The 26941-nt window shown below is 43.4% G+C and overlaps 1 protein-coding gene across 6 annotated transcripts in view; it reads left to right on the forward strand.

Annotated features, from left to right (window-relative positions):
• Positions 1-26941, forward strand: part of MDGA2 (MAM domain containing glycosylphosphatidylinositol anchor 2) — a 663883-nt gene that overhangs the window by 545953 nt on the left and 90989 nt on the right. For all 6 annotated transcript variants that reach the window (XM_073350237.2, XM_073350233.2, XM_073350236.2 and 3 more), the window contains one exon: positions 22291-22439. In XM_073350237.2, coding sequence (XP_073206338.1) covers positions 22291-22439 — 149 coding nt within the window. The remainder of the gene's footprint in view (positions 1-22290; positions 22440-26941) is intronic.

The following is a 26941-nucleotide window of genomic DNA, read 5'->3' on the forward strand; positions in this document are numbered from 1 at the left end:
TGGCTCTGCAGACCTTGCCCAGGAAAGCTAATAGAGACCTATTTCGCTGTCTGTCTCTTCTCCCAAGGGCATTCACTATCAAGGAGAGGAGATGTCCATGGCAGGGAAGATGGACATCCACCAGGACCCATGGTGGTCAGCGCTGGGGTGCAGTCATAGAGCCTCCTGCAGATCCCCAATGCTTTGCCTCTGCCCCACCCTTGACAGCACAGTAGTGGGGAATCTCCAGAGGGAGATCTGACTGGGGTTTCCCATTCAGAATCTCCCCTCTGAGGGTGGGGCCTCAGCTGTCCAATTACCAGCAATTAGACAGGTGGCCACCCTACACACATCCCAAAAAGAGGCAGCCCCTGCCCTGAGAGAGCTCGCAATCTACATTGTAATCCAGATCAGGATCTCAGCTCCGAATATGTAAATGTTTGTGGGTATTCACCTGCAGGGATTCAGTTTGGCCTCCCATACAGATTAGGCCGCTTTGGCAGAACATGGGTTCAGTGTCAGGTTTGGAGTTCAAACAGCCTCTAAAGGTTCAGGGATTTCGTCCAGGCCTATCTCCAAACAGGCTTCAGAAAGGCCCCGGCAATGAGTTTCCTTTGAATACTTGGAGGCACTTGGACTCAAAAAAGTTTTAGTGCTTACCCTCAGGCAGAAGCCTGGCAGCAGACCAGGGAAGGGGAGAGGCTGCTGTAAGCATTGAGAGATAGCTCTGAGCGTCCAGGAGCATCAGTGAAGAAATGGTCCTGGGAAATTGCTCAGCTTTTGTTCTGCGATTGAGATTTAAGTACACTGTATGGGCCAGACCCTAAAGTAGGGTAACACTATTGATGCCAGTGGAGATGCCCTGACCTTACTTTTAACCCAGGAACAGTCCCATTGCATTCAGGGCCAATAAATTCCTCCCGTCACTAGCTTGAGTGGTTTTTTTCATTGATTCCTGTAATCAGGATAGAGCAGTGTATTTCATGGAACATAGAAGGTATAAAATAGTCTGGGACCATATGTCTGCTGTTTGCACATCTGTTAAGTCGTAAAACTTCCTGTAAGTTAGCACTGCAATTTAAAAAAATATTTTTGAGTCCCCTTCTAGACACAGCTGGTGTTTGATTTTAATTAAATGACTCTATGACCGTGGGGGTTAAAATAGAATACTATTGAGCCAACAATATCTCCTCAAACTACAGGAAAAGAGTATAAAGGACACACTTTCCAATTAATGCAGGCTATTGATTTTCATTTGGTTCCTTCTGACTTTGCTACTGGTGAAAAAGCTGGATTGCTGTAACTGACTACTCGGAGACGTGTAACTGGAGCACCTCAGATGCTTGACCAGAGCAATGCTATCCATTGTGCAAATCTAATGTAACAAAGATAGTTGTCTTTATCTAACTGGTTGTTCATCGATGTACCGGTCCAAAGCCCATTGTAAGCCATGAAAAAGATGTCTATTAACTTTGGTGGTCTATGAAGGCTCTGACTGATTGATCATTAATTTCCATGGTTCAGCTGAATTAAAACTTGAAATGTATTCATTTATTCACCATGGACTGATGAGAATGGAAAAACCCACCAAATTTGACCTTTCCATCAAAGGTCACAATTCATTTTTATTGACTTTCAACCATTCAAGTGCCCTTTTATGTTAGGGATAGCAATTTCCAAAGGTGATATTAATTAATTCTAAGTTGGGGATGAGGTCTTCCATTTGGAAAAACAAAGGTTATATGAGGTGGTCAGAGTTATGTTTGTTTTTAAATTCTTTGTTCTGACCAAGAACATTTCCATGAATATGATTATCAAATACACACTACATAAAATAATCAATGCAGTATTAACAGTGCCATCTGAGATTAATTTGTCCAACAGCAGTGGTGAACTGGCTTGCGGAGTGGGGAGGTGGTGCGTATTCATGCGCGGATACTAGAAACCTAGTGGAAAAACATGGTGGGCCATGAATATCATTTTGCTGATATTCCATGTGGCTGAAAGTACTATTTAACAGTTGTACGGGTATTGCAGCCTGTCCCCATGTAAGTAAGCTCCATCAAGGCAATCCCAGTGGAGTTCTTCCCCAAGTGTGATATCAGTATAACCTGCCCACCTGTTTCACAGGGTTCTAATGCACGCCAAAATTGCTTCTTTCCATTTTTACCACACATTATGGGTGGAAAAAACTGCATTGTTACTGAGAGGCTGGAAATCTGCAAATTTAGGAATAAGAAATTAATGGTTTAGGTGAAAGGATCCCTTTTATTCTCCACGGGCGGCTCTCTACAATTAGAATAATCTAAGTAAATAATGTTACAGCTTTGAAAAAGCCAGAGCTCACTGTAAGTGAACCTTTGTTCTCCAGCTGCTGCTGTCAATAGCCCTATTTGCCTGGAAGGCAAACTTCTGTCATCTCATACTATATAATTTGCAACCATTACTGTACATGATGCAAACCATTTTTAAGTATGTAAGGCTCAAATCTTGCGGATGATAATTTCATACTGTTCCTGTTTAGGTGGAACATTGCCTATTCTAGGAACAGCGAGAGAAATCTTCCATCGTTTGGATGCATAGCGTCTCAGCAAAAAGAACAGGAGGACTTGTGGCACCTTAGAGACTAACCAATTTATTTGAGCATAAGCTTTCGTGAGCTACTGTTTTTCCACTGAATGCATCCGATGAAGTGAGCTGTAGCTCACGAAAGCTTATGCTCAAATAAATTGGTTAGTCTCTAAGGTGCCACAAGTACTCCTGTTCTTTTTGCGGATACAGACTCACACGGCTGCTACTCTGACACCTGTCATGGCGTATCAGGTTTTCTGATTGTACTCTGCTGTTCACAGGCCTGAAACATTTATTTTTAAGAAGCATGAATGGGTGAAAACACACTATTTCTCTGCTGATTTTTTTTTTAAAACCCTGCTTGCCAAAAATATTCTCTCAAGTATTTTAATCCTATAGAGCATGAAGAATTTATGTTAAAGAGTATTTACTAGAGAGCCCTAGAGCATTGCCAATGTAGTGCTCTATATAGGATGGCAAGAGCTAAACCTTTTATTTAAATATTGATGGTGGGAAGGCGGGAGGGAGTTTAGTCGGTATTTGGTATTTGACTTTCTTCCTCCAAAGTGCTTGTTTATGAGTTTAATATGGGTCACTTTGGATGTTGCTTTCTGGTTGTCTGAGCTGAATACAGCTGTTTCTTCATTAGGAAGACCTCCATGTACCAGGGTGTGGCGATGCGGCGACTCACCCCTGCGGCGCCTCCTGTGGGCTATCTGGGAATTAGCTCTTTTTTTACCAGCTCCGGAGTGCCCTCTGCCGGTGTCTCGCTGTCGCTGGCCCCCATGTCCCTCCCGGACCCCAGTGCCCTTTTACCTGGGGTGCTGCCCCTCCAGGCAATACCCCAAAGATCTGTATCTCCCCTCCCCGGGGAACCCCCACCCTCTATCCCCACCTTGCCTCAGCCTATGGGCTACTGCCGGTCACCATCTAGCCCACTTTCACTGGGGCCGAATGCAGTCTGTATAAGCCAGTCACATAGGCAAGGGAGGTTTTGACCTGCTGCCTTTTCCTGCAATCCAGTATCTCCAGGGGCCTTGTACAAGGCCCTGCAGCCTGGGGAGTTGCCGGCCTGGAGCTCCCCCAGCTCTTCTGAGCTTTCCCCAGCCCTGCTTTACTCCTGTATCCTTAGGCTTCCCAGGCAACCAGGTCCATCCCCTTCCTCAGCTAGAGGGAGACTGTTTGCTCCTGGCCCACTGCCCTCTTATAAGGGCCAGCTGAGCCCTGACTGGGGTGTGGCAACAGCTGAGGCTGCTTGGCCAATCAGCTTTTCCCCAGCAGCAGCCCTCTCCTGGGCTGCTTTTAACCCTTTTCCCCAGGAGTGGGGCAATCGCCGCACTACACAGGGATATAGGATGGAGACAATCGAAACTCAATGATTGTAAAATGGAGAGAGAGGAAGGAAGTGTGTCCTTCACAGGGAGGAAGCCCAACTGCAAACAAGAAGCACTCTGTCAGGTTTTTCACACAATTAAAAAAAAAAATCCCAAAGAGCTCGCTTTTGATCTAATGTGGAATGAAAACAAATGTTGAAACCTCAACGTTTTTTTGTGAAACGAAATTCTTGTTTTCCGGCCAGCCCTAATGAGCATTGGCAAGGAGAAGCTGCACTGGCAACCGGAGAGTACCGTTGGACTGCAGCCTTGCCAGAGAAGCCTGGATAATGCCTGCTGAGTATGAATTCAAACCACAGAGGAAAATCTTTGAGCCGAGAGCGTGTCAGATAACCAGGAATTCACATCCTTTGAATGTGCCACTGTACACGGCAGGCCTTTTCATGATTCCAGAAGAGTGTAGTTCCCCATGAGCTGTAACTCATGCTTTCTCATAGCTAAGACCATGTGGAAATCATGCAGCAGCAAAGTGACAGAACAGTTCCACTGGCTCCCCTCTGTTAAGTGCAGTAGCGCTCCTGTATAGCACTTACTCCCAAAGGACCACACTTTATTGGCTACGAATGATCACTTGTCTTGCAAATTTTTCAGGGTTCCTATCTGATCTGGGGACATTTTTTCAGACACTGTCAAAAGCTTCCATTTGCATCTCCGCTTACTTCGATGCTGTGTTTTGCCGCAGATAGATGTGTTGACAAGATATTGTTGTTTAGCAGTCTCTTGGTGACCTTCGGTTCTGCTTTCCGTACAACACCTACTCTAATTCTTACACTGATTCTCCATTGATCAGATCTGTAGCACTAGTTGGCCTGCAGCACTGGCCCACTCCCCAGCTCTCATGTTTTAAATCCCATTGGGTTTCCTTAGTGAGTGCAGCTCAACCAGCAAATAAGTTGCTACTTCCACTACTTACATAAATTCCACTTTGTTTGCTGCTTCTCTGTTTTTCTGCACTTGCCAATAACTGATTTTTTTTTGGGTGTGTGTATGTCTGTCTATTAGTTCTTATTTACTGTGCAGATAAATACCGTCCTTGTATACACCTGAAAGGACTAAGATAAGATGGAATTCTGAACTCCAGACACAGTTCTAAACTAATCTGATTCCTAAGTATTTACCTTTCCAAATATCTTGAGTCCTCGTGCAGGTCATGTATTATGTTGACCCGTTGGAAAGACTGCTCAAAGAAATTTTACAGAGACATTTCATATAACCAATTACAATTTATCTTGAAACTTTTGTAGATAATCAAATGACTGGTTAAGACAAAAATAATAAATTTTAAATCACATTTCAGCTGAGGAGCAATGCGGTCAATTCTCAGCATTGTTTGATTTCAAGGAAAAAGGGGAAATGCTTCTTACAGCAAATATTACACTGGAAACATCAGAAAAGGCAAAATAGTGTGAGCTCTTCCCCAGCTCAGCCAGCAGATGTCACTTTTGGTTATCATTGACAATACATGATGCGAGCACTGCAGTCCAACTGCTGTAGGTTCACAGCTATCGATTGGTTCAGAAGAATCACAGTGAAAAGAAGGGACAGAAATAAGTAAAGGGAATGCAGAGAATAAGGTGATCCTTTGGATGAAATGTGGGGCATTTCCTAGGACTGCTCAATTTTATGTTAATACAATTGTTGACTGAGAGACCAGTTTATTGGTTCAGCGCAAGAGCTTGCTATATTTGCAACTGGTGAATGTTAAATCATCTGAAAAGAGCAAATATCTCTCTTCAATCTTTTTTAATCCATTTTCAAAATGAATCTTTGTACCTGTTTGTTCAGAGATTCCAAAATGATCCTTTCTATACAAAGTGCAAAGCCATTATGTATTATTTGTATAGCGGTAGCACCTGGGAGCCCTCGTCACAGACCAGGACTGTCTTGGGTGTGGCACTGTACGAACACAGAGCAAAAGTCTCTCCCTTGGAGAGTTTACGATCTAAGTATAAGAGAAGAGACGACAGGTGGAGACAAAAAGGAGGAGCACAATGAAATAATGAGACAGTGCTGGTCACCATGGAAGGCTGTGGTCCTAGCATACCAGCAGCTTAGTCGTTGCAAGTATATTTGCTTTGTAGGCATCGCAGTAAAGGAGAGTTTAAAGGAGGGATTTGAAAGAGGAGAATGAGCTGAGTTTGAGGATGTTTACAGGGAGCACCTTCCAATCATGAAGACAGGCATGGGAGAAAGCACAAAGGTGCTTCTTTGAAAATGTAACAAGCAGGCAATGAAGGTTGTCATCATGGGCCAATCAGAGAGGTGAGCTGATATCTAGATAGTGAAAGAGAGATGATTGGGTGAGGAATGGACCATAAAGAACCCTGAAAGTGAAGACAAGTAGCTTATGCTTGATGTGGCAGAGAAAGGGAAGCCCGTGGAGGGATGCAAAGAGGGGTGACATGGTCAAACTGACCCAATGAGCTAGCAAAATTAACTTTATGGTAGCATGCCAGAGAAAAGGATGTCACAGTAATTGAGATCATGAGACCCTGAAGTTTTAGCTGTATGACTGGATAGGAAGGCTGTATCTTAGAGGTGTCTGCAGAAAGAACCTGCCAGATTTAGCCATTGCCTGAATAGTAGGATCTAGGGAGAGGTCTGAGTTGAAGATCACACCCAGGTTACAAGCCTGAGAGACAGGTGAGATGGGGGTAGTGTCTACAGTTATCGAGAAAGGCAGGAGCATGGAGGCTTTGGGAGGAAGAGGAAGAGTTCTGCTTTAGCCATGTTGAGCTTGAGGGCATGACAATACATCCAGGAGGAGATGTTAGAGGCCATGTCTACATTTGAGCTGGAAGGTGTAGTTCCATCTCGAGTAGACATACCTGATCTGTGTTCGAGCCTGTGTGCTAAAAATAGAAGGGTAGCTGCAGCAGTGGGAGGGGCCAGCCATACCAGGTCCAATCCCATTTGAGACCCTAGACACATATTTGGGGTGGGTAGCCCCTCCTGCCATTTGCATCACCATAGCTGCACTTCTATTTTTAGCATTCTAGCTTGATCAAAGCTAGTGAGGGCATGTCTGCTCAAGCTGGAAATTGTACCTTCCCAGAGAGACTGGCCAAGATTTTAGTGTGGACTGAAGGGCACAGGTCTTCTGTACAGAGGTAAATCTCTGAGTCACTGGCACAGAGATGGTAGTTGAATTTGTTAATGAAATTATCCAGAGACAAGACGTAGAAGGAGAAGAGAAGGGGACCAAGGGCAGAGCTCTCTGGTACCCCACCCCTGAATGTTTGAGCATGTATGAGGAGGATTCTCTTAATCAGTGGTTCTCACTGTGGGGTACACAGAGGTCTTCTAGGGGGTCCATCAACTCATCTAAATATTTGCCTAGTTTTACAACAGGCTACATAAAAAGCACTAGTAAAGTCAGTACAAATTAAATTTTATACAGACAACGACTTGTTTATACTGCTTTATATGCTATACTCTGGAACGTAACTACAATATTTATATTCCAGTGGATTGATTTTATAGTTATATGGTAAAAATGAGAAAGTCAGCAATTTTTCAGTAAGTGTGCTGTGACACTTTTGTATTTTTATGTCTGATTTTGTAAGAAAGTAGTTTTGAAGTGAAGTGAAACTTGGGGGTATGCAAGACAAATCAGAGTCTTGAAAGGGGTCCAGTAGTCTGGAAAGGTTGAGAACCACTGCTCTGAATGACACGCTGAAGGAATGATTAGAGAGGTGAGAGGAGAACCAGGAGAGGACAGAATCATGGTAGCCAAGGGAAGACAAGATTTCGAGAAGAGGAGTTTGGTCAACAGTGTCAAAGACAGCTGATAGATTGAGGAGGATGAAGCACTGGGTCTGAGCTTTGGCTAGGAAAAGGTCATTAGAGACTTGTTAGTTTCAGTGGAATGCAAGGGATGGAAGCAGGATTGGAGAGGGTCTAGCGTGGAATTGGAAGTGAGGCACTCGAGACAGACATTGTAGACAACCCATTGGGGGGAGGGATTGCTCAGTGGTTTGAGCATTGGCCTGCTAAACCCAGGGTTGTGAGTTCAATCCTTGAGGGGGGCATTAGGGATCTGGGGCAAAAATTGGAGATTGGTCCTGGTTTGAGCAGGGGGTTGGACTAGATGACCTCCTGAGGTCCCTTCCAACCCTGATATTCTATGATTCTGTGTTCATTAGTGAAAGGGAGATGGGTGGTAGTTGGAGACACGAGTGCAGTCAAGGAGGGAAGAGATTAAAGCATGTTTGCATTGTGAAGGGAAAGAACCAGAGGAGAGTGAAAGGTTAAGGAAAAGAGTAAAGGAGTGGGTGAGAGGGTGTCCATTGGATGGGTTAGAGAAGGAGAGCAGATGATAACCATCTGAGTCCATGCTAGGGGAGAAGAAAGAAAGAATTGTAGGAGGATATGGGGAAAGGGGACGAAAAGGTGAGGCGGGGGAGGGAGTTGAAAATGCAAAAATGTCACTGGGATCATGTGCAATGGAGTCAATGAGGCTGGAGAAGCAGAGTTGCTTGGCCGTGAAAATGGCAGAATGGAATGAGGAGAGAATGAATTTGTACCAGAGGAAGTCCTGGGATTCCTGCCAGGGATACTCCATGATGCACGAGCAGGAGCGGAGGAAGCGTCTGTTGTGGGTGTGCCAGGCTGTGGGATTGGCAGAGACCTTACCACGGGAGAGTGAGGGAGAAGAGTCAAGCATAGAGGAGAGTGAAGCCTGGAGAGAATCAACCACCCTATGAATGGAAGGAAGGGAGGAGATGGCAAAGAGGAGAGGGTTAAGAGCAGACTAGAAGTAGTCAGCACTGATGGAGTGGAAGTCACAGACAGACCGAGTGACAGGGTGTGCAGTCTGACAGGCGATGCAGGAGACTAGCTGATGATCAGAGACAGGGGTTCAGCAACAGAGAGAGAGCAGTGCTTGGTGTAGACCAAGTCAAGTGAATAACATTAAGGCAGGGGTGCTCAAACTGGCGGTTGGGATCCCTCAGGGGGTCGTGAGGTTATTACATGGGGGGGGGGGTCATGAGCTGTCAGCTTCCACCTCAAACCCTTTGCCTCCAGCATTTATAATAGTGTTAAATATGTAAAAAATGTTTTTAATTTATTAGGGGGGGTCGCACTCAGAGGCTTGCTATGTGAAAGGGCTCCCCAGTACAAAAGTTAGAGAACCACTGCTTTAAGGGATGAAAATCAGTGTCATGTGAAAAATCAAGCAAAGATCTTTTACAGACAACAGGAGTTGGATGACTAGATCCCCATTCAAGAAATATTTACACATGTGCTTCACTCCATCTGTATTTAGGACAGCACCTAAACATATGCCGAAGTCTCATTGACTGCCGTGGGACTTCAGCATGTGTTTCAAGTTAAGTACATTGAATGTTTTTTCTGGATTGGGGCTATAGCATTCTCCTCCCGCAACACCTTGCTGAAGATATACCACGAGGTAGCTTATTCACCAGCATTTTAGAATGTACATGAAGAGGAATCAAAGTGATGTATGGAAGTAGCTGCACGAGAGATGGGCTAATGACCACATAAACAGAGTATGGAATAATCGGGGCTTGTACAATAGTGGGGTAGTGTGTCCTGTGGATTTGTCAGCAACGTTGAGGAACTAGAAATGGGAAGAGTTCTGTTTATTTCTTTGTCTGCTCCACTCTTGCATTCTTTACAAAATAGGTAATTCTGAAAAATACTCGACGATTCGTATCCATCAGAAAACAATAATGTTTTAACCCCATCTGTCGTAACATTTTCTTTAATACTGTTGAGCTGATTTCCTCTCCTGCATGCTGTCAGAAAAGTGTGTGTGTGTGCATTGTTCAGAAATGTAGATGAACACAGCAAGAAGATTTTGATGCCTAGTGCCATTTGCGAAAAAGCACTGTCACTTCTCCCTCATTTGTGGGTTCTTGTGGGAATATTGCAGATTGTTTTTCTGTACTGGAGGATTTCCGTAGAACAGCATCATCGGTGTGCAGGGCTCCAATACTACAGTGAAGGGTATGCTTGTGTGCGTTGAGTGCCCCTTCTCCCATTGACATTAGAGGAAACTCAGAAGACTCAGCTCCTGGAGATCCATGCCCTATAATTGCAAAGGGGCAGGGGGGAAGGGAGAGACCTCATATTCTGATGGCTGGGTGGCTCATCAGCACATTAGGAATGCCTGAGCTGCTTCAAGTTTACCTTGGCTTAGGGAAGTGAATTGAGAGCACTGGAACTGCTCCCGACATAAAACAAGACCACCTCCTTGCAGCAGCTGGCCTGGAGAGAGGTTTCAGGTAGGGAAAGAAGGCAATGTTAACTGATCCCGCCACACTCCCCCAAAGATTCTTCCTAAAGCTTGCCTGAAAATGTGCAATGGAAAATTAAGGTGCTATGTGATAAGGGCCATGTTAGGCTATTCATTTCCAGGTGATTAGGGCCTATGCAAAGCACGTTAAAGTGCATGGAAAGATTTCGATTAACAATAGTGGGCTTTGGATCACGCCCGGGGTGCCCTTCTCATATGGTTGATATGGCCCGGGCCCATGATTTTCAAAAGTGGCTAGTGATTTTTAGGCACCTCCATATTTGAATGGCTGTAAGAGGGTCTGAGCGTCAGAATGTATTACATAGCCATCCTATGAAAATCAGTCTCAAGCTAGCCACCTACAGATTAAGGTACCCCAAATTACTAGCCGCTTTTGAAAATCTTGACCCTGGCAGCCATGACAGCCAAGGAACTCTCATTTGTTTGATTTAGACAGAAGATGCTTCTGGTATCCTTTTAGAATTTCCCTTTCCATGAACAGAACCATTAAAGAATAAATGCTTCCTGAAAAACAAAGTCCTTTGTTCACCATTAATGAACTAGAAATATTAAATTCTCAAGTTCATGTTTCTTGAGATCTCATATTACATTCCTTCACATTTCTATTCTAGCTTTTCTGAGAGAGAAATATATTGCAACCATTTCATTTCAACCATCCTGCAATGATAGTGAGTGGGTAGGCATCTTCTTTAACACTTTCCACATTGAGAGTTCTTTCCCTGGAGGGGAGTTCTATTTGTGTATATAGGCTGTTGAGCTTGCTGCTGAGATCCTGCTCATGAGACACCAGCAATGCCCCGTGAAAACCCTCTTAGCTCTTACTTGAAATGAAGAACAGAAAGGGGCAAAGACTGTATTCACCAATAATGATGTGTGGCTTTCTGCACTAGGACAACTCACCTGTGGAAAGTGACGGATTGCGGAAAGGCTGTCTAGGCCTGAGAACCACTTCCAGGTTTAGATAATTGTGGGGATGTTGTGAGATAGAGCTAAGAAGGGACTGCCTTTCCTTTCCAGAACATTACATCTGAATTCAAGGGAGAGTAAGCCAATGAGCCTGTGGTTTTTTTAACCTGAGTATCTGCTCCAGCTAAAGGTTTGAGTAGTTCCTCTGTGTACCGCTAACGATGACTATAGCCCTATGGGACACACGTTGGTGAAGCAATATTAGCAAACACATCCGAATGTGTATTTGCTTTGATGCGGTAGCTCTGGACAGATGCTGAAAAATCCACAGCCTGCTTTAGCTGTGTGGGAGGCCACGGAATGCCACCATTCTGTTTCTCTATCCATCCCTGAATGTTATACAGGTCATCCCAATGGAGCACAGTCAAATGCTGTATCCCCTACTGCACCATCACGTATTCCACATGCGCCACATCATGCATGGCAAAAAATATTTTAGAAATGTTTGGTAGAGGTGAACAAATGTGTCTGACTATTTTTGAATCCTTCCCCTGGTAAAAGCTGTTGCTGTGAGTCCAACAGTTCGGGGTAGAGCGGAAGAGAATAACTGAAAGCACCTCCACAATTGCTTTAATAGACACAATGACATTAAAGTCTGATCCCTCTAGAACTGTGAGGGCTAGGTTCTGCTGGGAAGCTGCCCCTTCCAGTGGTACAAAGCTTCCATTTCTACCTCTGCAGAGTTGCTGGTTATCAACTGATGCTATACAGTGATTATGAAATACACTCTCTCCCTCCCTCTCTCTTGTCTCAGACACAATGCCCCTCCCTATGTCAGTTGGGCGGCAGGTGGGTGAGGTGGCAGTTTGATCAGATCAGCAGGGAGATGGCCAAATCCCGAGAGAGAAAAGCTCATGCCTAGACATGTTGGAGTCAAACCATTCCTTGTACCTCTAAGTGCACATAGGAATGCGCTCAGAGGAGAGGGACTCCTTTCCTTCCAGTTGGCCAGCCAGGGAAGGATGAAGGGAACTGATTGGCTTTCACAGTCCTCTTCTCAATGTGTAAAGCCTTCCCAAGCATCCGGGGGCCATATTGCTGCTCTCCTTCCCTGTAGCTGAGGGATATTGAGCTGTGTTTCCAGGATGCTAGGGGTCTGACCGATGGCCTGTTTGGGGATTTAGGAAGGAGGTGGTTGGTTTTTTTTCCATTGGGTCATATTGGCAGAGGCTGGAGGTATTTTTGCCCTCCTCACAACATTGTGGTGTTCAGGTTTAGGTTAAAAGGAGTAAGTACAGAAATGTTAATGCTAGGAGATAATAGAAGAATGCTTTACTTGTCTCGACTAGTGGCTGATGTTCATGCAGCTAAAGAAAAAAAGGGCCAGATCCCAGAGGAGAATGAAACCCACAATATGGCTGGAGGATCTTTTGCCTCCAAGGAGAAGGGGAAGGGAGATCTGATTTTTTTTCAGAAGTCTTGGAGCACTGGGGAGGTTCCAAAGAACTGAATGAAAGCTAATATTTGAAAGGGTAAACAGAATGATCCAGGTAATTGTAGGCTTGTCAATCTGACATAGATCATGGACAAAATAAAGGAATGGCTTGAATGGGATTCAAGTAAGAAAGAAAAAATTAGAATAATATAATTAATGCCAATGAACATGTGTTTATGAAAATAGATCTTGTCAAACTAATTACCCTTTTCTGAAAAGATTATAAATTAAGTTGATAAAGGTAACAGTGTTGATGTAGTATAGATCTCTGTATGGTGTTTGACTTAGCACCACACAACATTCTGAATAAGAAACTGGAAGAAAACAAAATCAACCTGGTATATATTAGGATTGGTCCTGCTTTGAGCAGGGGGTTGGACTAGATGACTTCCCTGAGTTTCCAACCCCCTTCTATGATTCTACATGGATTAAAAACTGTTGGACAGATCTCAGAATGTTACCGTAAATGGGAACCTTCGAGTGGGTTTGTTTCTATTGGGTCCTGCAGAGACTGGCTCTCGGGCCTCCACTATTTAACATTTTCATCAATGACCTAAATGAAAACATAACATTATTACTGATAAAGTTTACGGATGACATAAAAATTGGGGGCGTGGTAAAAAATGAAGATAACATGTCACTGATACAGGGCGATCTGGAACACTCGGTAAACTGGACTCATGCAAACAGTGCTTCTTTCAGTACAGCCACATGTAAGGTCATAAATGCAGGCTCTACTTACAGGATGAGGAACTCTATCCTGAAAACGAGTGACCCCGAAAAAGACTTGAGAGTCATATGGGATTAGCTGAACCTGAGCTCCCAGTGCGACACTGTGGCCAAAAGGACTAATGCAATCCCTGGATGTATAAACAGGGGAATATCCAGTGGGAATAGAGAGATTATTTTACTTCTGCATTTGGCACTGGCCCAACCACTGCTGGAATACTGTGTAGAGTTTTGGTGTCCACAATTCAAGAAGGATGTTGATAGATTTGAGAGGGTTCAGAGAAGAGCCACGAGAATGATTAAAGGATTTGAAAACTGCCTTAAAGTGATAGCTTCAAGGAGATCAATTTACTTAGCTTAACAAATAGATGGTTAAGGGTGACTAATCAGTCTGTAAGTACCTACAAGCGGAATAGAAATTTAATAATAGAGGGCTCTTCAGTGTAGCATACAAAAGGTATAACAAGATCCAGTGGCTCGAAGTTGAAGCTAGACAAATTTAGACTGTATAATAAGGTGCAAACTTTTCACAGGCAGGGTAATGAACCATTAGAACAATTTCCCAGTGGTTGAGATGGATTCTGCATAGCTGGAAATTTTCAAATCAAGATTGGATGTTTTTTTTCTAAAAGGTTATGCTCTAGTTCAAGCAGGAATTAATTCAGGGAAACCCTACAGCCTTTGTTACACAGGAGATCAAATTAGATTATCACAGTGCTCCTGTTTTTATAATCTATGACATAATCACAGACTGAGAGCCTTCTTGGCATCCTCTACCCCCTTTGCAGAGGGTGGGGGCAGAAGAGAATTCAGAAGTGAGCTGAATCCTGGAGTTAAGATGATGAGTATCTACCCTGAGTTATTGGTTATATGTTGGAAGCCCTGTAACCCTGCTCTGGACCCAGTTAAATTCCTGGTATGTGAGAGATGGTGGATGGATAGCAAGTCCCTTTCCAGTTATTAAGTTCATAAAGTCTCATCCTGCTTCTTAAATCTGTCCATGTCTGTCTTTCATTCACCTGTATGTCCTGATCCATCTAAACATTGTCTGGAATAACATTTCAGCAATGTCTCCCAGCTATAAATAGCATACACTACAATAGTTTAGGTTTCAGAGTAGCAGCCGCGTTAGTCTGTATCCACAAAAAAAAGAGGAGGACTTGTGGCACCTTAGAGACTAACAAATTTATTTGTAGCTCATGAAAGCTTATGCTCAAATAAATTTGTTAGTCTCTAAGGCGCTACAAGTCCTCCTTTTCTTTTTACAATAGTTTAGTTACTCAATTTTAAGAATCTGAAAAGTAAGTATTCACCTTGCTTTTCTGCCGTTATTGATGGGAAAGAAACCTGTATTGTTAACAAGGTTATCCTGGGGTTGTTGTTTGTAGGTAACATCACTGCTAGAGACAATGAATGTGCGCTCTAATGACATTACTGCTAAGAGACACATGCTGGTCATGATCCCCATGTTGCAACTCTTATGACTTCAGTGGGACTTCTGTGTGCAGATCAAAGGCTGTAAACATGTAGAGGCCAAGATTAGATAATATAAGTGCTGATTAGTAGGCAGATGAATAAAAATATAAACAATCTGCTAGAATCTAACCCTAGAATTTCCATTCTGTATTACTCTGAACACAGCCCAGACGCATAAGCTTACGTGAGGCTCCCATATACGGAAAAGAGGAAAATCCTTTCCAGGCTTTGCTGCATTTCATTTAAGCATATTTGACTTGTGCTGCTCTGTTAGAAATGACTCTGTTGACCCATGTGGAGTGACAGGAGGTTTATATAAACAGCCTAATTTCTGTCCCAATTATGTGCTTGCTTTACAACAGTCACAGGTCCCTGCTGCAATGAAGACTTGCCGTTAAGTCTCATTTTCTAGGATGCTGATGGTCTGAGGAGCCAGACCCACATTTCAAACTGCAACAGAAGATATGGGAGGCAACATGGGCTTCTTAGGGGATAAGGGGTCAGAGATTTCGGGCAGGGGAGGTTTAAAATTTTAACCGCAAAGTTCAGCACTTGGTTCCCCCAAATAGCCCTTTCCAGTCCAGTATACTATCCCCACCTCATCTGACTTTCTGTGGGATGGACTTTTCTCTTCCACCTAAGCCCTTTATCCATCATGTCCATATGTTCAATCCAGCTTACCCAGCGCACCCTGGCAGACACTGCACTAGTGCCTGTCCTTTGCTCAGATTGTGGTGTTTTCTGGGTGTGCACTGAGCAGTGAACAGATCAGTGAAAGAACCAGACACAATATGGTATCACTCTTACGAGCAAAACCTGTATTCTGTGCTCTACATGACTTTCCCTCACCCTCCAAATCGTAGACCTTTTGGGGTGAGATTTCTCACACTTGATCTCAATTCAGACGTGTGATTTGTATGTGTTGTTTTCCGGATCGCTTAGAGAAAACCAAAAGCTCTCCGATTTATGGTGGCAGTTCACTAAATGCAAGAAGCATCTGCTGCTACAAAAAGCACATCTGTTTTTATTACAAAAATGTAATCTCAAAGGAAAATGGTAGCACTGATTTTTTATGAAGTATCCCCAGGTTTTGACCAATCAACATGCAGACCAGGTAGATTGCAGTACTTAGTTATGATTGGGGGAGAGTTCCACTAGGGGCTGTAACATGTAGTGATGACATTTTGACCTGGGAACCCCAGCCAAGGACAAGGCTCCAGTCTGCTAGTCACTGTAATTCATGTTCAACCTTTTTGGCTTTATTACAGTTTGATACGAAAACACTTCCCTGCCTCTGCACGTCGATACGTAATCAAGTTAGTCATTTCTTTTAAATGCCTAGGTAACTTAAAGTGGTTTCAGTTATAAAACTTGGCAAGTATGTGGGGCCAAATCTTCAGCGGCATTGGCGTTATAGAATGCAGCTGATGAGCAGGGGGTTGGACTAGATGACCTCCTGAGGTCCCTTCCAACCCTGATACTCTATGATTCTATGACCTGGTCCATAGCTCTCCATAAGGAATGTGTGTTTTAATTTTTCAAAGGGATTGAGAAATTAGGGACTTCATAAATGAGAGAGAATTGTATCCCCCATACACATCGGACGATATTGTCCTTACTGACACCGGGGCATGCTGGGACTCTTCCCATTAAAGTCAATGGAAAGATGCCCACTGCGTTGAATGGGAACTGGGTTAGCTCTGCAGTTTACAGTTATGCATTGATATCCATAACACCCTCTCATGTTGCCCAGCAACTGGCAGTGCGGATTCCACATATCCTAGGGCTGTGCACTCCAGACTGCAGCGCATGTAAGAGTGTGTCCAGGTAAAGCAGGAGAGGCGCACGACCTTCTGTGATCATTCTGAGATCATCACAACAGGAGACCCAGCACAGCAAGGAGCAGATCATTGCCAGGAGGGAAATGGGGAGATTCAGGACTACTCCTCCCAGGAGTCTCCAACTTATGAGTGGTTACAGACCCTTCCTGGCTCAGTGGCCCATATGGGCATGGATTGAGTAGTCCCCTCAACACAAGGGAATGGCTGGCTGTGACTATGTGTAACACCTCAGAACAGGTCAGTGAGCTAGTTCTTCATAGACTAGATTGTTTTCCTTCCTTTACACTGCTGCATCCTGGCATTTAATCTTTATTTGACCAAATGTCATTGCTGCAGTTATTGGATCATTTATCTCCACTCTCTGTATAGTTCCAAGGACGGTCTTTGTTGACAAGCACAGTCTGCCGGAAGCAGCACAATTGCACTGCTGCAGATTTGCATTTATTATGCATCTGTCCCAGCTCAAAGCCAATGATTTCAATGAGGGCTTAGACCCTCTTAAAACCGTCTTAAAAAGAGACATTTGGTGAATTCCAAAACAATAACCAGCTTTCTGGTGCTACTAAATTTCACAAATCAGATGTTTAATGTTGTGGTGTTAAATTTTCATTAATAAAAGAAGGCTTGTGCGTTAGGATGGAATTTGAAGTATACAGCTAATCACGAGTCCTCGTTATATTAGAAAAGGTGACTATGTTCCACAAGTACCCACACTGTGACGAGAGTCTGATAATGTACCCATTTTGTAGGCCCCTGGAGATGCCATTATGGTCATCTGCAGTCGAGTGGGGAAGATTATTATCTGTGTTCAGCAAAACTGTACTCAATAAAGGTAGACACAGGAAAGGTGTTTAAACTCCGATGTGACTTTTTCCTCTAAAAGATAAGTATGAGCCCAAGTAATAAAGGGTCAATATGCAACATCAATGTATTTAGAATCATAGAATCATAGAATATCAGGGTTGGAAGGGACCCCAGAAGGTCATCTAGTCCAACCCCCTGCTCGAAGCAGGACCAATTCCCAGTTAAATCATCCCAGCCAGGGCTTTGTCAAGCCTGACCTTAAAAACCTCTAAGGAAGGAGATTCTACCACCTCCCTAGGTAACGCATTCCAGTGTTTCACCACCCTCTTAGTGAAAAAGTTTTTCCTAATATCCAATCTAAACCTCCCCCACTGCAACTTGAGACCATTACTCCTCGTTCTGTCATCTGCTACCATTGAGAACAGTCTAGAGCCATCCCCTTTGGAACCCCCTTTCAGGTAGTTGAAAGCAGCTATCAAATCCCCCCTCATTCTTCTCTTCTGCAGGCTAAACAATCCCAGCTCCCTCAGCCTCTCCTCATAAGTCATGTGTTCTAGACCCCTAATCATTTTTGTTGCCCTTCGCTGGACTCTCTCCAATTTATCCACATCCTTCTTGTAGTGTGGGGCCCAAAACTGGACACAGTACTCCAGATGAGGCCTCACCAATGTCGAATAGAGAGGAACGATCACGTCCCTCGATCTGCTCGCTATGCCCCTACTTATACATCCCAAAATGCCATTGGCCTTCTTGGCAACAAGGGCACACTGCTGACTCATATCCAGCTTCTCGTCCACTGTCACCCCTAGGTCCTTGTCCGCAGAACTGCTGCCTAGCCATTCGGTCCCTAGTCTGTAGCGGTGCATTGGATTCTTTCATCCTAAGTGCGGGACCCTGCACTTATCCTTATTGAACCTCATCAGATTTCTTTTGGCCCAATCCTCCAATTTGTCTAGGTCCTTCTGTATCCTATCCCTCCCCTCCAGCGTATCTACCACTCCTCCCAGTTTAGTATCATCCGCAAATTTGCTGAGAGTGCAATCTACACCATCCTCCAGATCATTTATGAAGATATTGAACAAAAAAAATTTGTCTGTCCCTGGCATAACATGGCACCAACCGAATGGAACATTACAAAGATATGGGACTTTTTCATACAGTTAGTTCTAAACTTTTCCTCCAGCAACTACTTGAGATAGCAATAATGTCCCCAGCCTAGGAACTTTCCCTGGGAACTGATTGAGGTTCCTAGCTCTCACTTTCACATCAGGGGGTCATTAATCCTCAGGAAATGCCATGGACCTTCATCGTTATTGCTGAAATAAATATCAGGGTTACGTGTTTTGTGTAGTGTAGTTTGGGCCAAAGGATTTTGTCTTTTCTCATTATATTTTTTCATCTCCCATTTCATCTCCCTTTTTCGCTTGTCCCTACCTTACTGGCTCTCCGTAGCAATGATGGCCATTTGTATAGATGGGCACTATGATTATGAGTGGTAATGAAGCCAAAGACCCTCTGTGTCTAAAGCACAAGCCCCTAACACTAGAGTGAAAGGAGAGCGCCATCAGCTGTGCTATAGTCATAAGTGTATACCATCTTTGCAGGGGACAGCTACTAGAGGGAGACATGTCCGTACATGCTTGGCCAGTGCATTATACCTTCACAGTATTGTAGTTCCTTCAGTCCTTCGTACTACTTAATCCATTGTTTATAACAGTGACACACTCTGAAAATGCCTGACCCTCAAGCTCCATTTGGTTATGCTGGGTTCAGAGACCAAGATGTCTAAAACCTACCCACCCTGGCTATATCCTTCAGGCTAACTTGAGCCGCAGACTAGCTTGGACAGGTTGCTAGCTGTGGTACACATGATTAGTGCTAGAAGTTCTCTCTGTATAATTTAAGTTGCGACTCATTTTCAGTTGTGAACTTGGTCTTGATCCTCCCCTTCCCCAGGCGGGCCAAAATCAAGCCAATCTACCTGAAATGTTGCCCATGTTGAGTGAAGTCTTCGTCCCATTAAAATCAATGGTAAAACATGCATTGACTTCAGTAAGGCTAGGATTTCACCTGTGGTCTTCTACCAGATTACAACTTCATTTAATTTTCATAATGTCTGTGGGTAATTAGACAAAGGTGATATTAAAGAGGGTTTTGAAAACACACATTATAATCTCTGTGAGATCTGATATGAATGTGATAATGTGCACAGCCGCAGTCTGCAAACATTGACATGTCGGTGGGTTTGGACACAGAAGAAGGGAGATCAGGATGACAGAAGCAGGAAACAAGGCCTGGAAAGGTCTGGCCTAGAACAGGGTTTCTAAGAGCACCAGGTCACCAAGACTAATAATTCTCATGGACTGTTTTGGAGTACCTAACCCCATGAAGGTCCCTTACATCCTCTGAGCACAGGCTCCAGCGGAGATTTTAATCCACACAATGAGAGTTGCAGTTGTTTACACTACACTAATATTTCACGACATGCAAACGCATTCAATCTTTCATAGACTATATGGTTTAGCAATCTGTCTCGGAACATTTTGTAAAGTTTCTTAAATACTTGAGGAAATTCCTGGACAAAAACTTTGTTAAACTTGAAGGGGTTTATTTTTCAAATTTTACCTGAACTTTTTGGCTGTTTAATGTTTCTTTTGATAAAAATGAAATGTTGTTTTAAGAGTCACAATTCTCATTCCAACACAACCAATTTCTGTTTGTCTGAGAACTATACTAATGCTGACATCGTAAGCAGAGCTGTGCAGAGGATAGAGGTTCCATTTTATGAAGTATTTTGAGATTTCAAAATTTGACTTCATTCCTAATTGGAATGAAAATTGTAAATTTTCAAATTCTCCATAAAGGAACATTAAAAAATCAGTCAATTTTTGTCAATCAAAAAAGGTGCTTCTATAAAAATCAAACTGTTTTGTTTTGATTTTGACTTTTTTAAATGTATTATTTTATAATACAAAATCAGAACAATCAAAACCAAAAAATCAATTTGCAGATTCCAAGACCCACAGAGACCACTGTGGTCATGTAGCCTGACCTTCTGTACAATGCAGGCCACCGAACTTCCCTGAAATAACTTTTGGTTGAACTAGGGCATATCTTTTTTAGAAATCGAATCTTGATTTAAAAAATTGCCAGTGATGGAGAATCTACACCCTTTTCAAAAAGAGAAATTGAAATTTTTCATTATGAAAATGCTGAAACGTCGGATTTTGACTTTGTCAGACTTTTGGGAGGCAGGTGTTCGTCTGAAATGACATTTGAGCAAAATAGATCTGATTTTTCAAAGCATTTCAGTTTCAACAGACATGTATATTCCAACAGAATTATGGTTCTCTCCAAATTTCTCCAACCAGTTCTAATTGTAAGCAAAGCATCTCCTCCTTCACTGAGAAAATAAGTTGCATGTAAAGATGTTAATGGCATTTCTGTGTTTGAGTCAAGAAATACCCTAAGTCGATTGCATCCTAATAAGAGCTCAGATATCATTTCATCAGATGGACAGCAAATCATATTAGGCTTTTCCTGATTTAAGGAACAAAAATTCATACGCTATGGTAAACTGTTGGTATATCACAGTGCATTTCAAAATGCCACGTCCAACTCTGTGTTTATTGTGCAATATCTGCATATGTATCTAAATAATGTACTGTGGCTATAACCATACGTTTCTGGGACTAGGACTGAAGTATGGAATGGAGGTATTGTATTTCCAGATCGGGGTACATGATGTCATTTGGAATGGATTGTGTTGTGTGTGGTAGCTGGAGTTAATGTGTTTGCTCTGACAGAGAATCTGGAGCAGGGGTGGGCAAACTACGGCCTGCGGGCCGTTTTAAGCTGGCCCGTGAGCTCTCACTGGGATGTTGGGTCAGGGGGCTGCACCACACGGCTAAGGCCCGCTCCGGCACTCCAGCTGGGGCCCCGGGTCGGGGAGCCTTACCACACGGCTCCTGGAAGCCACAGCATGGCCCCGCTCCAAGGGTTGGGGGCCACTCCACCCGTAGGGGCTGGAGAAGGGACATGATACTGCTTCCAGGAGCCACTTGAGGTAAGTGCCGCTTGGAGCTTGCACCCCTGAGCCTCTCCCCATGCCCCAACCCCTATCCCAGCCCTGATCCCCTTCCCATTCCCCAAACCCCTCGATCCCAGCACAGAGCATCCTCCTGCACCCCAAACCTCTCATCTGCAGCCCCACCCCAGAGCCTGCACCTCCAGCCGTAACCTGAACCCCTTCCCGCACCCCTGCCCCAACTCTGATCCCTCTCCGAACTCCTCGATCCCAGCACGGAGCACCCTCCTACACCCCAAACTCCTCATCCCCAGCCCCACCCCAGAGCCCGCACCCCCTCCTTCACCCCAACCCCAATTCTGTGAGCATTCATAGCCAGCCATACAATTTCTATTCCCCGATGTGGCCCTCAGGCCAAAAAGTTTGCCCACCCCTGATCTGGAGGCATAATAGTCTGAATATCCAATGTCAGTCACTTTAGCCGTGCAAGACCTCTTTGTGGAAGATTTTTTTATTTAGCAGACCAATTTTCTCCTGGACCAAAAATGACACTTGAGAATTACTTTTAATAATAAAGGAGAAATGAACAATTTTAGTCCATTTTTTTCTCAAGTGGTGAGAAATGTAAAGATAGACTTGAGATGTGCTTTTTGAAGCCATGTAGCAAAAGGGCCCTTCACAAAATGGTGCTGTAGCAGCTGAATAAAAATTGCAGTTGAAAAATGGAAGCATTATTTTGAGAACTGTTTTATCATTCCGTGTTTTTGTATGTCTGTATTCTGCAGGCAAAGCCTATGCCCCTGAGTTCTACTACGACACCTACAGTCCCCTCTGGCAGAACAGACCCCGTGTTTACTCCTACAGTCTGCAGTGGACTCAAATGAACCCGGATGCTGTGGACCGCATCCTTGCATATCGTTTAGGGATTAGACAGGTGAGGTTATAATTTGCTTCTTACAACAGGTGCCTGTTTGCTGTTCTGCCCTCTGTGAGAACTGCCCTCCCCTTTGTTTTCATCTTATCTTGTGTGAAGCTCAGAATTTGTATTTACCCTGCTTTGAAGATTTGCTGCTGTTCTGCAAAGGCAGTCCCGAAACACTTACAAATCCTTGCAAATAATTTGCATATTTCCAGTGTGACAACACAGAGATTAAAGAGGTATTTCTCAGGGGGTTTAGAGGAGGTTCAGCTCAAGAGATACTAGAAAGATTACCTGAAAGAAACTTGCAACCAAATTCAACTTTTTATATCTAGCCATATATCTATGTATCTTTTGCTATGTCTCCCTATAAAGATAGAAAAATATAGAGAGAGTTATATCTTTCATACACAGGCAGCTTGTGATCTTTGAGCTCTTGAACACCTTACTTAAACACATGTAAATATATAGCCCTTGTGATTTGGACATTTTAGAACACAATTGATGTAGAGAAGGGTGGACAGCACCAGTCCATCTGCAGAAGAACTATTACGTTAATATATGAAAGTTAGCAGTCAGAATTAGTCTGTCATTTGGGAATTTTCAAAGCAATATCAGCTATCTTCTAATAAGGTGACTGCAATAATTAAACTAGCAGAACAAAGCTGTACACTGCTAAACTGTCATTAACAGGCAATGCCTCCTCTTACTCCCACCCATAACATGTGGCCAAACAGATGGATGTTTTTGTACTTCTGCACTGATCTCAGTACGCCTGACCTAAACCTTGGAAGTATGTATTCTAAACTATAGTATATTATTGCTGGTTATTATGGTCCTCTCTGGATTCTGGACTATTTGTATGTGCTAAGCCCTACAGATGTACTGTAGCTTAATCATCATATGAGTTGAGGACATTTTGATCTATGATACTTTTACACATTGTAGAGGGAAAAGTGCCTGATTCCAAAACATCCTTGTAGAATGGGTTCTTCCTCAGCCACTAATACTTTCTCAGTCCAAGTTTTAACCCACTGCTGGCGGAGAGGTGACGTACAGGGTGAGGCAGACTGTCTTCCCTTCTGAATGAATGTATCATACCTGTGATGCCCCCAGACCTACCAAGTCAAGCTGCAAGTGCTCTGAGCTCAATCTTACACTCCAGTCTCCTACGTGAGTAAGGCTCTAAGATTTCTGGTTAAAAGGTTGCAGTCATAGTTGGTTAAAGGGCTAGTTTTGGTGTAAAATGCAGTATGCCTTCCAAAGCAGGACAGCCGTACAGAAGAGACGCTGTGGGTCCTGATGGGTTTTTGAAGGCAAGCATGATGGAGGAGGGGCCGGGCCAAATTTCAGTTGGTGTGGTGACCCCACGAGTGAGTGGTGTTGCGACTTGGTGTACAGCTTCAGATAACCGCTCAAATTTGCAACTATAAAAAGCTGTGGTTGTGTCTTCCTTACAGCCTTGTACATGGTGGACTGAATCAAGCAATTGTGCTGGCTCTGTCATATTTGATATTAAATTGTTTTACGAGTATCAGTGGTTCATGCCTTTCTTACAAGGGACTGCCACTAATTGTTTCGGAACGAGAAGGTTTGATGACATTGTGCCTAAGATAACAGATGTGTGCTGAGGGAATACGGGTCATTGAGGATGATTCTTAAAGAGAAACCTTTGTAAAATTATAAAGTGCAAAAGTATTTCTTCAGCCATGAATGTCTTACAGTCCTTTTACTGGGCTGAATTTTTCATGTGCTAAAGCGTGCATATGATGTGAGCATGTTTCCTGTAACGATTAACCAATATATTTGTGCTGTCGTGAGCGTATGGCTCATTTGCATCGGGCCTAGAATAGGTCAGAATGGTTTTGGGACAATGACTGTCGCACTTGATAGCCTGGTGGTTAGGGCACTGGACTGGGAATTGGGAGACCCAGGCTATAGTCCCTGCTCTGTCTGATCCAGAAATCTTATGGTTAAGGCACTGGACTGGGACTCAGGATATATGGGTTCAGTCCCCAGCTATGCCACTGGCTTCAGGACAGCTGCTCTCAGTTCCTGTAGCTTAGCGAACAGAGCACTGGACTGGGACTAAGGAGACCTTGGGGGGCGGGGCTAGGTCTCAGCTCTGCCAGTAGCCTGCTTGGTGACCTTGGGCATGTCCCTTCCCCCTCTGTAAAGTGGAGATAGTGGTATTGATCTCCTTTGCAGAGCACTTTGAGATCTGCTGCTGAAAAGTGCTACCTAAGAGCTAAGTACTATTACTAGTAATTGGTTTGGATTAATGGGTCAGATCTAAAGAACATCAGCCTCCAGTGAGGAACTTTTACACTTTGGGGAATTCCTAACACAGCCCTCTTTTGGAAGCTATTTTTTTCCCATCTTTAGTTGAACTTCAAATAGGGATTTCTGTGTCCTCAAACACCTAGATCTAGAGATGCCCAGGGAACAGCAGGAGATGCTTACATTTTAGAATCAAACAAACGCCACAGTGGGAAGGCCTTCCCTTAACACATTGCTTCAGGAGGGATTGTGTCCTTTTCTGATGCTCAAGAAGAAGAGACTCCTTTGGCTTCCACAGCAGTTGGTGATGTATCCAAATTAGACTCTTTGGGGCAATGACCATGTCTACGTGTATGTTTGGCACATAGCACAATAGGGCCCTAATCCTGACTGGAACCTTTGAGTGCCCTATAATACTAACAATCATCCATCCCAGACAGCCTCCTGATCGGTAAATTCTTCAACAGGCGTAACTTGAGAGGCGGAGCGGGTTGATTGCCTCTTTCTTGGGCTACAATTATGACCTGCTAATAAAACAAAGAAAGAAGAGGTCTTTCCTTTTATTCTGTGTAAGTGTGTCTGTGATCTTAAACATATAATTTATACCTGAGAAATTACCCACTACCTTTCATTCTTTATGTTAAGACCTTCCAGCTGACACTTGTGAATTGACTCTTCTACCAAAAGGAAATGCTGTAGGACGTGTTAAGTGTTACACAGATTGGTGGTTAAAATAAAAAGGCCTCCAGGGTAGGCTTGGGAAGCAAATCAAAGAACGTTCCTAAAGGGAAGAGTCTTTTTCAAAGGTTGGAATGTTAATAATGGGGTGTTTGCTTACCTTGGCAGTTATAATATATGCATGCTGAAAGCCATGCAGGGGGAATTCAGCTAATTGAGCAATTCACTGGCATTCAGTTCATTGCCATAAAGTTTTGAAACTGTTCCTTGCCAGTCTCTCATTGCTAGTGATATTTGTATTTATATTTCTGCTACACAAAGTTGGTTCTGATTAGCCAATGAAAGAGGCTGGTCACTTTCACTTTTGCAGCTAGTTTTGTTTCTGTTTTCTTTTATTCTGTAGCGCTAGCTATTGGGCCAGATTGAAAAAGGTATTTAGGTGCCTAATGATGCAGACAGGTGCCTATTGAGATTTTCCAAAGTGCCTCAGCAGGTGAGGAACCGAACACCTACAGAAAAACAATGGGAGTTAAGTGCCTAACCCACTTAGACATTTTTGACAATCTCAGTGAGCACCTCTCTGCATCATAAGACACCTAAATATCTTTGCCACTCAGGCCCAAAGCCCCAGAGAATGATCAAATTAAAAAGTCTGTGGTGAACTAAAAAAGAAATCATGACAATATTTCAAATTATTTGAGGATTTTTAGCCTCCCTTACCCATTCCATTTTAATTTAATTTTAATTACCTTTCATTGGGTCTTAAATTATTAGATCCTTTAATCAAATTTCAGTAACAGTACTTTACATCAACGCACTCAAAATATTTTTCTTTCATCTACCTGGGTCTACATTTAAATTTTGAGTGAGCCGTTCAGAAGTGTTTTTAATATGATTTCTCCTGAAACTGGGGTGATAGAGTTCTGGTTCTGTTTGCTAACAGCAGTTTTCTCTCTGAAATGTTGGGGTTCAGATACTTTACTTTGCAATATGTGTTCTGTTTTTTCCAACAGATTGGGCAGAGATGATACGGAACCAATTTTCATACTGTAGCTCGAAACGGACACTGTCATGCTAATACAGGGAAAGGATTCTTTCACCATAGGGAGCAGTTTTGTTTGGTGGCTGTAGGTTGATTGAATTCACCTATAAATAATACAAAAAATTCCAAACACGGGAGTTTTCCTGTTTGCAGCAGTAACCGTCACTTGCCATCTGAGTAAACAACACCCCTCCCTTCAGCCAATCACCAGTTCTTTACTAGGGGACTATAAATGTGTGAATTCCCCTGGACCTCCCTTCACACACGTTAGCATGTTTTTATTATTATTATTCATTATGTGTGTTACCAGAGCACGTACCAGCCCCAGTCATGGAGCAGGACTCCATTGTGCTAATCACGGTACAAACATAGAGCAAATAGAGAGATCTACAGAGAGCTTCCAATCTAAGTATAAGATGAGACAACAGATGTATACAGACAGACCAACAGGGGAGTACGAACAAACAATGAGACAACATCGGTCAGCATGATTTTGCTAACTGTTTTACACTCTCTC

Source organism: Lepidochelys kempii, chromosome 6 (assembly GCF_965140285.1).
Source record: "Lepidochelys kempii isolate rLepKem1 chromosome 6, rLepKem1.hap1, whole genome shotgun sequence".
NCBI classification, from domain to species: domain Eukaryota; kingdom Metazoa; phylum Chordata; order Testudines; family Cheloniidae; genus Lepidochelys; species Lepidochelys kempii.